At 32.1% G+C, this 13591-nt stretch overlaps 2 protein-coding genes across 3 annotated transcripts in view; one reads left to right on the top strand and one right to left on the bottom strand.

The window, feature by feature from the left end:
- The first annotated feature begins 1455 nt into the window (after positions 1-1455).
- Positions 1456-9035, top strand: Hmt-1 (ABC transporter ATP-binding protein/permease Hmt-1). Of its 2 annotated transcripts, none has more exons than XM_018453988.1 (12): positions 1456-1556; positions 1613-2369; positions 2867-3066; positions 3175-3340; positions 3406-3614; positions 3692-3838; positions 5247-5470; positions 5816-6096; positions 6250-6350; positions 7778-8121; positions 8210-8367; positions 8622-9035. In XM_018453988.1, the coding sequence occupies exons 2-12, from the start codon at positions 2043-2045 to the stop codon at positions 9018-9020; spliced, it is 2556 nt and encodes an 851-aa protein (XP_018309490.1). In that variant the 5' UTR covers positions 1456-1556; positions 1613-2042; the 3' UTR covers positions 9021-9035. The 2 variants fall into 2 exon arrangements, with proteins under 2 accessions (XP_018309490.1, XP_018309483.1); XM_018453981.1 differs by having other exon boundaries at positions 1626-2369.
- Positions 9036-12344: 3309 nt separating this feature from the next.
- Positions 12345-13591, bottom strand: part of Cul1 (cullin 1) — an 11855-nt gene continuing 10608 nt past the window's right edge. The window contains 2 exon segments of the mRNA XM_018454001.1: positions 12345-12588; positions 13181-13400. Of these exon segments, the coding sequence (XP_018309503.1) occupies positions 12508-12588; positions 13181-13400 (301 nt within the window). The 3' untranslated portion in view covers positions 12345-12507.

Raw genomic sequence — 13591 nt, forward strand, 5'->3', positions numbered from 1 at the left:
TATATATAATATATGTGTATATACTATAAAAGATATATTTCAACTTCTATTACAAATAAGTGGAAATCGTTGCTTATAAAATTAGTTGTGGTATAATTATTACACATTAACATGACATTTTCTAACCTTACAAATTTGATGCTCAATAGTTACGATTTTTAGCTAATTGTGACGGTTTTTATTTGTATGTATGCATTTTTAATGTATTGAAATGTAAATATAATGCGAGGTCTACAATAGAAGTCGTAGCGGTCGTAGGGTCTTAAATCGTTGAAAATTGACCAATCACCGTCGATTATTCTTTTCATATTCGACTGTGATTGATTAATTTTCTACGACTCAAGACTCTACGACTTCTATTGTAGATCCCGCATTAGTCTTTTAGATCGAGAAAAGTTTTTATTTCCATATACTTACCGTTTTATTACTCGTGGACTCTCGAACTTGCCACCATTTGCTATGCGTCATTTACGCGAGATCTGTTTTCTGTAGCTGAACTAGTGCACACCGGTGATTGCACTGCTTACACTGCCTCAAGACCTAGTGTAGCCAATTCGATGAACTCGTGCACTAAGTTCTGTTGTACTGGAACAAGAAACATTGGCTGCGTTCAGCAGAACGTTTGTTTTGCAACTGTTGGAAGTTTCCTTCGCGCTGATTGGATCATACTTTTAGATCTAGAAGAATGGTCCTATCTTAGCAGACAATCATAAAACGGTTGCAAAACTGTTGAGTCTGCTGAACGCAGCTATTGGCTGCGTTCAGCAGAACGTTTGTTTTGCAACTGTTGGAAGTTTCCTTCGCGCTACTTTTAGATCTAGAAGAATGGTCCTATCTCAGCAGACAATCATAAAACGGTTGCAAAACTATTGAGTCTGTTGAACGCAGCCACTGTCGCTGACGCCATTTTAGGTACAGAAAACGCTTTAGTATACACTTTTTGAACTAGTGCAACCAGTGCAGGAACAGAAAACAAACCTATTACTAGGACTGCGGTTCACTTGCTTCTTTCAAATGCTCTGAACACTACGCTCCAAACGCTACGCTCCGATTGGTCCATTACTGTCCCGAATGCTACAAATAGCTTTGTTCGACTTGCTTACACTTTTTTACACGTTTTACACTTAAAATGAGATAGATATATATTTGGCGCTGAAAAGAGAGAAAACGAAGATGGTGAGTGTAAAAAGTGTAAGCAAGTCGAACAGACCAATTGCTACGTGAACGCTCCAGCCAACCCACCTCCCGAGGTGAGGTAGTTGGAGCGAAGTGGGAGTGAAAACGATGACATAGGCTGCGTTCAGCAGACTCAACAGTTTTATAACCGTTTTATGATTGTCTGCTGAGATAGGACCATTCTTCTAGATCTAAAAGTATGATCCAATTAGCGCGAAGGAAACTTACAACAGTTGCAAAACAAACGTTCTGCTGAACGCACCCATTATCAGGGTTGCTGGGAGCGTTCCGAAGCGTCAAATGGACCAGTCATGTTAGTGCTACAAATACTCTGTAGCGTTTGAAGCGCTAAGTGGACCGCAGCCCAAATAGACCGATAGGTAACACAGGTTCATAACCTTACTTTTACAGTGAGTTTACGAGTTAAAACATACAGTTTCCTTGTGCAGATTGTAGGTAAAAACTCAGTTGAATTTTACTTGTCGAAATGCAGAAGGAACGCGCATTCATCTGAGTTACGACGTCACAAAGAGAATTATCTAAGAATCGGCGTAAATAGAAAGCAGCTTACGAGTATCTAATCAATCCGAGTATCTAATCAATCCATTCTCTTTTTTAATATTCACGATCACTTGGTAACACTGAAGGGATTAGTGTTATGTGGCTGTGACTGATTTCCTAACATGAATAGTCATTAACTTTAACGATTAATATCTCGATTGTTGGAGCAGAGCAACACTTATTTCTGCCAGATTCATGAAAAACCGCATCGATTGATATATTTTTTATCTATTTTTGTGATTGTGTATGATAAACTAAACAATCAGAAAAGATATTGAGTGATGCAACAATATTAAAGACTGATAATGACACAGATGTCTAGCAATATGACTATAATGAGATATTGTCCACCAAACATTACTTTTAATGATATCTGGATAGACCATGGCATGTCTAAATGTTTCATGGATACTATCTGTACTAGTATAATTTTTTTATATTTAATTATATTTGGATCGATTCAACTTTGGATTTATCGCAAGTATGGAACCGAAACTGATGAGAATACATTACCAAGAAGCAAACTATATAAATTACAAAAGTTTGTATTGTATCTTGTTCCTATTTTAAGTATAATTAGAATAACTTTACAAGCTACAGTCTTGGATGATGGAAAGGTCTACGGATATATGGTGAGAATTATACATATATATAATATGAGCCTTTGGTATATATGTTTGAAGTTATAGTTTTTATTTATTGTGTATAAGATAACTTAAACTTTTTATTTTTCTAACTTTACCCATTATAAAATAATGATATTTATTTGAAAAGTTTTAATTCCCAAAGATTTTTTATATATTTGTGCTTTTACTCAAAAGAGTAAGAAAACAAACAATAAATTTATTTTATAGCTTATTAGTAGCATAAATTATATATAACAAAAATACATTTACTTGGCTCAACAAATAAATCACAAATCAACTCAAATTGCCAATGCAAACTGTAGCAATTTTTGGTGCTAAAATATAAATAATAATTATCAAATACAATATGCTTGCAATAGCAGTTTGTATTGCTACTGCAAACTAATATTTGGTAATTATTATTTGTATATTAATAAGCACTGTGGCTCACATTGGCAATTTGAATTAATTTATAGTAGCATAAATGTTAACATTTTTTGTAGATATTAACAACAATATTGACAGCAATTGTTTATCCATATTCAATTTATATACTGAAAGTTGAAAGACATAAATTGTTGCCAAGTGTGCCACCGCATGGTCATGGATTAGTGCTACTAGGTTTTTGGACATTAGCATTTGTCACTGAAAATCTTGTTTTGATTAATATTGGAAAGCTTGAATGGTGGTTCCGCTTGAATTCGTAAGTCAATATTAAATGAAAAAAAAATTACAAAAAGGACAATATATCTTTAAAAAAATTGCATTTATTCCAGAATTAATTTATCTAATTTTGATTTTTTTTTTTCAGCTTAACAGATCAAATCGAAATGGCTCTATTTATTTTACGATATGTTAGTAACTTGTTGATTTTTGCTCTTGGTTTACGAGCTCCTGGCATTGCCAACAATTTTGATTCTGATTATCGTGTGCTTAATGATGACACTGTTATACGATCACGATATTATCAACAAAGAGTAAGCAATACAAGTAACTATGTTATAGTATACGATTAAGAGTATTCATACAACAATCTTTTTAGAGATCAGATAATACTTCCACATGGACAAATTTGTGGTACAAAATTAAAATTTTAGCACCGTTTTTATGGCCAAAGTTAGATTGTTTACTTCAATTAAGAGTAATATTTTGCTTTATGTTGCTGCTATCTGGACGTTTGATAAATCTTTATGTACCAATTTATAATAAAAAAATTGTAGACAGTGTTACAATTATTCCTGTGAAATTTAGGTACATAACTGAGCTTTTCATTATGCACTCTTACTAATTTATAAAAATGTTATTTCTATAATTACAATTTCTTACAGGTGGGATATAGTATTGATATATGTAACATTTAAATTTCTACAAGGTGGTGGTACTGGAGGTATGGGTGTGTTGAACAATTTAAGGTCCTTTCTCTGGATTCGTATTCAACAATATACTACTCGTGAAGTAGAGGTAGAATTATTCAGGTGAATTGAAATTAAAGTTTGTTTCTTAAGCATTAAAATTGTGTTGGAAACAAGACAGCGATTACATTACTTTTTTATAATACATATTAAACACAGGATTGAGAATTGTTTTGTAAAAATAACGCGTTACCGTTACTTTTTGTCAAGATTGGGTACTAACTAGTTAATAAGTTACAAATTAATAACTTTTAACTTAATTTAGTTATTTTTAAACTTTAATTTATTAATTTCTTATGATTTTTTGCTAAACTATTTGAGGAGGTGTTAACTTGATGTTGGTGTTAGGATCGTTAGTTAGGATCCCCATTTTCAATCATAATTTTCTGCTAAATTATTTAAGTACAAAAATTAGGGCCAGAACACAATTAACACACAAAAAACATTTAATTCTGACAAAGGTACCATTTTGATTTTTTTGTGAGAGAGGATGCTAGTTCAACAGAGGTAATTTATCATTCATGTTACACATGCATATATTACAGATTTTCAGTGATCATATTAGCAGTGATACAATGCAGTCTAAGATATAGGGTATAAAATACATCTCAATTTTAAGTTTATATTTAAATGAAATTCCTATCCATCAAAAAATAATGTAATCTGTTGAATAGATACAAAGATAATAGCGATATAAAGATAAATTAAAGTAACGATAAAAATAATAGTTGAATTCGTTACAATTATTGTAAAAATGTAACGATGTTACCGTTACCATCACAAACAGAAAAAGTAACAATCTTTACTAAAAGGCAATATCTAACGGTAACGATATTACAAAAACGCATTACTCCCCAATTATTCTGATTATACAGGGTGTCTCAAAAAAACGGATCGAAACACAATGGGGACGTAGATTGGATCAAGGGGAACAAAACAGTTTTGTACCATTTTTCAGTTGACGCAATATTTAACGAGATATTAACGTTTAAAGATAGGCGAATACAAACGTCCGACCAGCCTACTGCTCATGTACTGCTGTCGGCAGGACGGCCTACCATCCCCATGGTCGCATGATGCGCCGGCCGGGCGGCGCGGGCAGGCCGCGAGGTGCGGGGATGGCCTGGCAAGCGAGCCACTCAGAACGGCGCGCATGGGGGGGAGAAGGATAGCGCTTGAGCAGTAGGCTGGTCGGACGCTTGTATTCGCCTATCTTTAAACGTTAATATCTCGTTAAATATTGCGTCAACTGCAAAATGGTACAAAACTGTTTTGTTCCCCTTGATCCAATCTACGTCCCCATTGTGTTTCGATCCGTTTTTTTGAGACACCCTGTAGATAGAATAAAATTTATATTTATAATTAATAACTATAAATGCTGTAACAAATAAAATATAACATATTTATAATTATAATTAAAATTTATGATTATAATGTATTTATAATTTTAAATATAATATATTCTCTTTAGGCATTTACATGGATTGAGCTTGCGCTGGCATCTTGGAAGAAAAACTGGTGAAGTATTAAGAATTATGGATCGTGGCACAGACTCAATCAATAATTTGCTCAATTATATTCTTTTTTCAATTCTACCAACTATTATTGATATTATTGTAGCCGTTTTGTTTTTCATCAGTGCATTTAATAAATGGTTTGGTCTCATCGTTTTTGTAACTATGGTTCTCTATATCGGTAAGCATAATAGTAATAATAATAATATTAATAACAACAACAATAATAATAGATACTGATACACAATAATAGCAATACTCATTGAGATTAAAAATCTTGTGCTAATTAAGCTGTGTCCACACTTGCAACAAAACTATACTTAATTAGATTTAATAACATCTGTAGTTATGAAACTAATCAATCACAGCTATTCCTATGAAGAATGGAATGACTATGATTGGCCAGTTTCATAACTACGGATATTATTAAATCTGATTAAGGGTGCCGTGTAAATATAATCACTGTCACAATCAGCAGATCACGAAGTACTAATTCAAATTATTAATATCTTATCTGTTAATTTAGCTGTCACAATTGTGGTTACGGAATGGCGTACAAAATTCCAAAGACGTATGAATTTGGCCGATAACGCACAGAAAGCACGTAGCGTTGATAGTTTACTGAACTTTGAAACAGTAAAGTATTACGGTGCCGAAGTATACGAAGTGGAAAACTATAGAAAGGCAATTTTAGATTTCCAAGTACAAGAATGGAAATCAATGATTACGCTGAATATCTTAAATACTTTGCAAAATATAATTGTCAGTGGTGGATTATTATTTGGATCGCTATTATGTTTGCATATGGCTAGTACTTGCATAAAAATTACAATTATCTGGAGACACGGTAGTGTTTCGGCGCTAAGACATGGTGTGAGACACTGCCATGCTCCTTTTATGTAAACGTAAGGATTTGTGTAGTAATGAGATATTTATAATGATAATTTGATTTTCTTGCAGGTTGTCTCCCATCAAGGTTTAACAATTGGCGACTATGTTCTGTTCGCTAGTTACATAGTACAACTTTATGTACCGCTAAATTGGTTTGGTACATATTACAGGTATATATTTAAAAAATGGATGTATTTATATACCAGGTATGTAAATATGAAATCGGAATTTTTTTATAGAAAATAGACGTTTATTGCATGAAAATGATAAAAAATATTTTATTCGAAGTATTGCCCATCGCTAACTATACATTTTTCCCTGTCTGACAATTTGTGGATGCCACGCCAAAAAAATTGTTGCTCTTTTGAGCCAAACCAGTCATCTAGTCATTTTCGTACATCTTCGTAAGAAGTGAAGCGCTGCTGAGCAAGTGCGTGTCCCATCGATGCAAATAAGTAGTAATCGGACGGAGCCAAGTATCGTGAGTAAGCCGCATGCGAAAGTATTTTCCAACCAAACGCCTCAATCGTTTCCTTGACCAGTTTTGCTGTGTGTGATGGTGCATTATCATGAAGCAAAGTCACTTTGTGTTGCCTTTTTTGATATTCCGGTCGTTTTTCACGCAAAGCTTGATTCAAATTGATCATTTGTTGTCGGTAGCGTTCAGTATTAACGGTTTTGCCAGGTTTTAGCAGCTCATAATAGATCACATCTTTCTGATCCCACCAAACACAGAGCATTGTCTTCCATAGCGATTTGGCCTTGTAGTCGATGTCGATGGTTCGCCTGGAGTTACCCATGATCTTTTACGCTTAGGATTCTCAAAATATATCCACTTTTCATCGCCAGTCACAATTCGATGAAGAAATGACTTTCTTTTGTACCTGGCGAGCAGCATTTCGCAAGTGGTTTTTCTGTTTTCTTGCTGTCTTTCATTCAGTTCATGTGGAACCCATTTTCCTATCTTCTGGATCTTTCCCATGGATTTTAAACGTATGGAGATGGCTTCTCGTGTCACATTCAATTGATCCGCGAGTTGTTGTTGAATTTGAGCGTCATCCTCATCCAACAATGCTTGCAATTCGCTGCCTTCAAACTTTTTCGGTGGTTTTCCACGTTCTTCGTTTCTCATGTCAAAATCGCCACTTTTGAATTTTTTAAACCACTCAAAGCACTGTGATTTACCAAGAGCATGCTCGCCGTATGCTTCGACAAGCATTCGATGCGATTCTGCAGCAGTTTTCTTCAAATGGTAACAGAAAATCAATGCTGTCCGCAAATCGTAGTTTTCAGGCACAAAATTCGACATGTTCAACGCTATTACAAATTATACTGTTGTATGAAACTTGTATTGTTGTGAGTTGAAAATCTTTGTCAAATATCAAAACAAAGAAATGGCGTCAATGACGCGGTCTGACGGCAACTACATTAACAGCTATGGCCATTTATTGGTAAATTCCAGTTTCATATTTACATACCTGGTAATGCATGCATTGCAGAGAATTGTAATTTATATATGTGTTATCAAATGACCATGTTTTATCATCTTAAACAATTTTATCTCTTTATTTATTTGAATAATTCTTTCTGTCAAAAGAGCCATTCAAAAAAATTTCGTCGATATGGAAAATATGTTTGAATTACTTCGGGAAGAGCAAGAGATAATAGATGCACCAGGGGCCGAATTATTGGATGTCAAGCGTGGACAAGTGGAATTCTCGAATGTATCGTTTGGTTATACTTCTGAGAAACTCGTGCTTAGAAATGTCAGCTTTATTGTACCTCCAGGAAAAACAGTGGCGCTAGTTGGTCCATCTGGTGCTGGAAAGAGTACCATAATACGATTACTATTTCGCTTTTATGACGTAGAACAAGGCGCGATTTTAATTGATGATCAAAATGTGAAGACTGTTAAACAGGAGTCTCTCAGAAGTAACATAGGTAATTTTACATCGAGCATTTTTTATCATTATTTATCTATTAAGTTAAACTTTTGATGAATATCATAATTTATTTTCACAATTTATAGGCGTTGTACCACAAGACACAGTTTTATTTAATAATACTATAAGATATAATATTCAATATGGTCGTATCGATGCTCCAGAAGCAGATATAATTGCTGCTGCAAAATATGCAGATATCCATGAGAGAATCCTCACATTTCCAAACGGTTATGAAACGCAGGTTTGTTAAAACTATTGACTTGTCTGAATTTCATCTTTTTTAGTAATTTTTAAATTTTGTTAAATCTTTTTTTGCCTTTTCTTATCTCACAAACTTCGATATTTCAAGTGTAAATAAGTTTATAGATATGCGACTATATAAAAAAACGAATCTATGTTTACAGTTCAATAAAATACATAAAATAAAATTGCTTGTATTAATTCTTTTAATATTGTATGTTTGCTTATTTTCTTAAGTGACTGTTTTTTTTTTAGGTTGGCGAAAGAGGTCTTCGGTTAAGCGGTGGTGAGAAACAACGTGTCGCAATTGCACGCACAATATTAAAGGCGCCAAAAATAGTATTGCTCGATGAAGCTACAAGCGCTTTGGATACGCAGGCGGAGCGTAATATTCAAGCAGCATTAAACAGTGTATGCGCTGGACGAACTACTATCATTGTAGCTCATAGATTATCCACAATAATTCATGCGGATGAAATTCTTGTTTTAAAAGATGGTGAAATCATTGAAAGAGGCAAACATGAAGAACTGATTTCACGTAGTACCACTTATCATGCAATGTGGCAAGCACAGCTTCAAAATAATCAAAAAAATAGCGAGAATGAAAAAAATTCTGTACATGAAAGCGATACCTTAATTAGTAACAAATATTAATAATAGAATTATATATATATAATATATATATATATATATAATATGCATGTACATAAGTATGTAAACAAATTGTTAATAAAATCATTAGTTTCGTATGTATACGTGCATGCATGCGCGCGCGCGCACACACACGCACGCGCGCACACGCACACACACACCACACAACACACACACACACACACAGTCTATAGTCTCTGAATAAAAATTCCATATAAAAACAGATGATATGTAGTATATTGTATATTTTATGATTGAGGACTACAAAGATATATTTATTTATGTATTAGATTTCGTGCAAGAATCTTTAATTGAGTATAAAATTACTCTCTGTTCTTGCTAACTCATGATTAGAGATGGGAAATGAATAAAGTTGTTATACAAATGTAAAATAGTATCCAACTGTAAGAAACTGTAGTATCGAATGCCTTCATCCTTTCTCATTCTGTTGTTTCTTAATGTGTAAGTTCATTTGCAAAAATTTCATCTGTGTTCCAACCAGATTCATCAATAGATGCGACAGATATGCTTGACTCATTACTACCCCATACAAAATAGTAGCTTGCAACAAATGTCCATGTTAGTACATAAAATACCTAAGATAGTTTTTATTATTTAGTATTTTTATTTACTTATAATATAAAAATGCTTTTAGATTTTTTACATTTTACAGAACTATATATCTCTTTTGAATAATTTAATAGAAAATTTCTAAGAAGATGCAGTCATATATGCAAATTATTTTACTTTGGCTGTAATTGTACTTCGTACATCCATGTTAATTGTATATATAAATATACTTTCGTTAAAATCTTTTCTTATAATTTCTTAATATACTTGCTTATTTTACCATGCTGGACTTAAATTCAACATAGTAGCGATTTTATAATCTTTCAGTTTTGTGAATTTGACAATTTAGGATACGTACAGTCAACGTGCTACAAGTGCTTTGAAGCATTCTTCGGTCCACTTGATGTTACGAATACGAATGCTTCAAAGCATTCTTTCATTGATCAGTAAAATTCTTTCTTCTGATTGGTTAATCAAAAACTTCGAAGCATTTGTAGCGTTAAGTGGATCGCACCCTTTCATTGATGAATTCGTAAAATTCTTCTGATTGGTCAAACTTCGAAGCCACAGATGTCTACACGTCTTATGTCTCATTTTTATGCATATTGTCTAGAAAATGAGTTATTCAAAACTATCCGGTCGTAACATTGGGTGTGAAGTTAACATCGGATTTTTTAATGTTTTTTTTTCAATAAGTTGTAAAATCGTTTTATACTTTTGACAATTTCAAATGTCTCGTCAATTTATTTGTTACTTTTGTGTTTAGTGCAGGAAATAATAACTGACAATAACAAACTCTGAATATACAAAAATTTAAAGCATCAGATTTTGCCACGTACCAACACGGAATATAAATATCCAATATTATTTGCTCTTATTATAATCGTGACGCATCCAAAGACGTCATGCAATGAGTTGTGCGAATTTAAAAAAATATATAGCTCATGAAAATTATCAATAGTATATTTCACTGAGCGATACAAATAAATGTTAGTATTCCTTCTGTGAATAAAGGATTGTAAATCTTCGATCTAAATATTGCATATATTATAATAAAGGTCTAAATTTACAAAAAGCAAACAAACTTATTTTCACAAACAATTCGTTGAAATTGCTTCTTTTACATAGAAATATTAAATAATAGCAAATATCACATGTATATGGATAAAGACCGTATGATGTAGTCAGTATCCCTCTGCACAACCTATAGCTCAAATAACATTACGTTAATGTTTTTATAATTTGAAAAAGAAATTCACAGTTACACTTTAATAAAATACACTAAGTTAATGTTTTTCTGTATAGCTAAATATATAGACATTGCTACTCACCCTGTGGGCAAGTATATGTATATGTTGATACAATATTTGATTAAATTTAATTACAATAAGTAATTCTCAGTTTATTCTACTCGCTCTTCAGATTTTTATCATTGATAATATGCTATGAAAAATGTCATAATATCCGAGTACCTAGGATCATGATACGTATACTTAAAAATTCTAAACGTTGCTCTCACTCACGCACACTCTCTCTCTCTCTCTCTCGTTTATTTCTATACACATTGAGTTTTAAAACTCAATATCGAGATGATCGTAACCATTATGAACGCTTATAATTACAGGATCTATAACTCTTGCTGACCGCATATTGAGAGCACTAAAGTTAAGATTCACAGAAGCACCACTTGTAACTTACGTTTATTACTCCTTTATGTATATATTTTTTCTTCTGTAAATTCTATTACACACCGTAAATATTCTTACTGTTTCCATATTGTACCACATCAAGCATTTCTCTCAAATCTTTTCAGCGCAATAAAAATTATACAAACCTATAGAAACATTCGATTAATTAATCAACATTAAGTTAATCGGCATGTTAATCTTCCAATCCTGCTTCGATCAAAAGATAATTGAGGATGTTATCTGCAAGATTCTGTGTGTACAGAATAAATTATATATATATATATGCACGTACACGCGCGCACACATACACACACATATACACTCTTAAATTTAATTTTATAAAATATTCATTTTTTAAGCAATCGTGCTAATCGTGCAAATTGGTGTTAATATATTTTCAAAAAGAAATCATTAGCAAATTTATTTTTTCATAATTTTAAATATTCTATCTAGGACACGTAGAATTCATACAATTATACTATCGCGCAGACATTTAAATTGATATTATTATGATAGAATTTTACATATAATATTATAAAATTTTCTGACTTATGTCTATTGTAAGAGTTGAACTTTTGCTAAAATGCATTACTATCTATGTGCTCGCAAAAATTTTGTACATTCTTTTATTATATGTATAGTATAGCTTATTCTGTGTGAAACTGATTTCTTTTGTATAACCAATTACAATTTTTTTATAATTATCTTTTTTTATACATATAATAGTGGACATAATACATCCTTTATTTCCTCCACACATTTACAACACTTAATATTTTCACAAGATGTATTTCACAGAAAGTATTAGTAATATTAATAATGCAATAAAAAAAATATATATATTTTTTTTAAATACTTTTATATAATTCACTGTAAAATATCTAGGGTCTTAAATGATATTTGTAATACTATAATGGAGCAACATGCCTCATTTTGAAAAACAGCACAGACAGTAATACACCTAGCATTGGCTAATATAATTACGAAATAATTTTATTAACATTTTTTTTTATGTTATATCCATATATCTTTTAAAAGATATATAAAAAGCCAAATTCTAAATGCGATCAGAATGACAATATGGTACAAAGGTATTCATGTACAGAATAAAAATAGGGAATTACACTCGAGACCTTAAATAAATAGTCTGATACATATATATCAATGTGAGTGAATGAAGTAAGTGTATACGTTGTTTTTATTTTGTGTTTGTTGCTGCATCGTTCTCCTGATCATGCCAAATAGCTATAAGTGTCCTTTTGACCTTCTGTGCGCTCTAAATATTCTTTTTCAATTAAAATATCTATACATTTCTGCAAGAAGAATATCGTTAGAAACACACATTGGTATTACGATTGCGTTCTTATTATTATTCTTATATTTGCTTAAATTAGTAATATCACGTTAAAATTTTACAAAATTTTTAAAAATATGTATGTTTATTAAACAGTATGTGGGAGGGGGAGGTGCGTGTGTGTACACATATATATGTATATAGAGAAAAGTAGAGTAATTTCAGAATCTAGCTGATGTCCAGAGCTTTTCAAAACACTAAATAAAGTTCATTTTCATTGAGTACTTTTCGAGTTATAAAATTTACAGTACTTAATGAAAATGAACTTTAGTAGTGTTTTAAAAAGCTCTTGATCAGGTATTAGATTCTGGAATCAAAAATAGGGTGTCCCATTAAAAAAAAACGATGTCTTTGACCTGACCTTGGCGATGCCATCCAAGGTCAAACAGATGTGATCAGTAAATAGATCTTTTTAAACCCTACAACTTTTATCTGAACCATTTTTCTCAAAAATGCTTTATTTTCGAAATATTTCATCGGTCTGGGACTTTTGTTCACCCTATATGTGTATAACATGGAAAATAAAATCTTTGCTTAACAAAAAAACTCACCTTAATGACATGTACTCTCGGTTTGAATCTAGAGCTTAATTGATTCAATACTTCTGCTACCAACTGTTGATGCTTCAATACTTTCCGCATTTTCATAATTCTAACAATTGCTGCCTGAATTAAAAGTTTCCTATCTTCTTCTATATGTTTGTGCGTAGTCTCTTGTTCAACCTTTAATTCCGTCTTCATCGGTATATTAATATTGACCCTTAATTTCTTGCTGTTAAATACAAATAAATATTATACCAATTGCTATAAATAGTAATTAGATATACAGGGTGTCTAAAAAAAACGGATCGAAACACAATGGGGACGTAGATTGGATCAAGGGGAACAAAATAGTTTTGTACCATTTTTCAGTTGACGCAATATTTAATGAGATATTAACGTTTAAAGATAGGCGAATACAAG

This window comes from Mycetomoellerius zeteki, unplaced genomic scaffold (genome assembly GCF_001594055.1).
Source record: "Mycetomoellerius zeteki isolate Tzet28-1 unplaced genomic scaffold, Tzet1.0 scaffold111, whole genome shotgun sequence".
Taxonomy (NCBI): Eukaryota; Metazoa; Arthropoda; class Insecta; order Hymenoptera; family Formicidae; genus Mycetomoellerius; species Mycetomoellerius zeteki.

Coding starts and splice junctions, on each gene's coding strand:
- Hmt-1 (XM_018453988.1), top strand. CDS start 2,043: ATGACACAGATGTCTAGCAATATGACTATAATGAGATATTGTCCACCA. Junction 3,341..3,405: donor CACGATATTATCAACAAAGA/GTAAGCAATACA, acceptor CAATCTTTTTAG/AGATCAGATAATACTTCCAC. Junction 8,122..8,209: donor GTCTCTCAGAAGTAACATAG/GTAATTTTACAT, acceptor CACAATTTATAG/GCGTTGTACCACAAGACACA.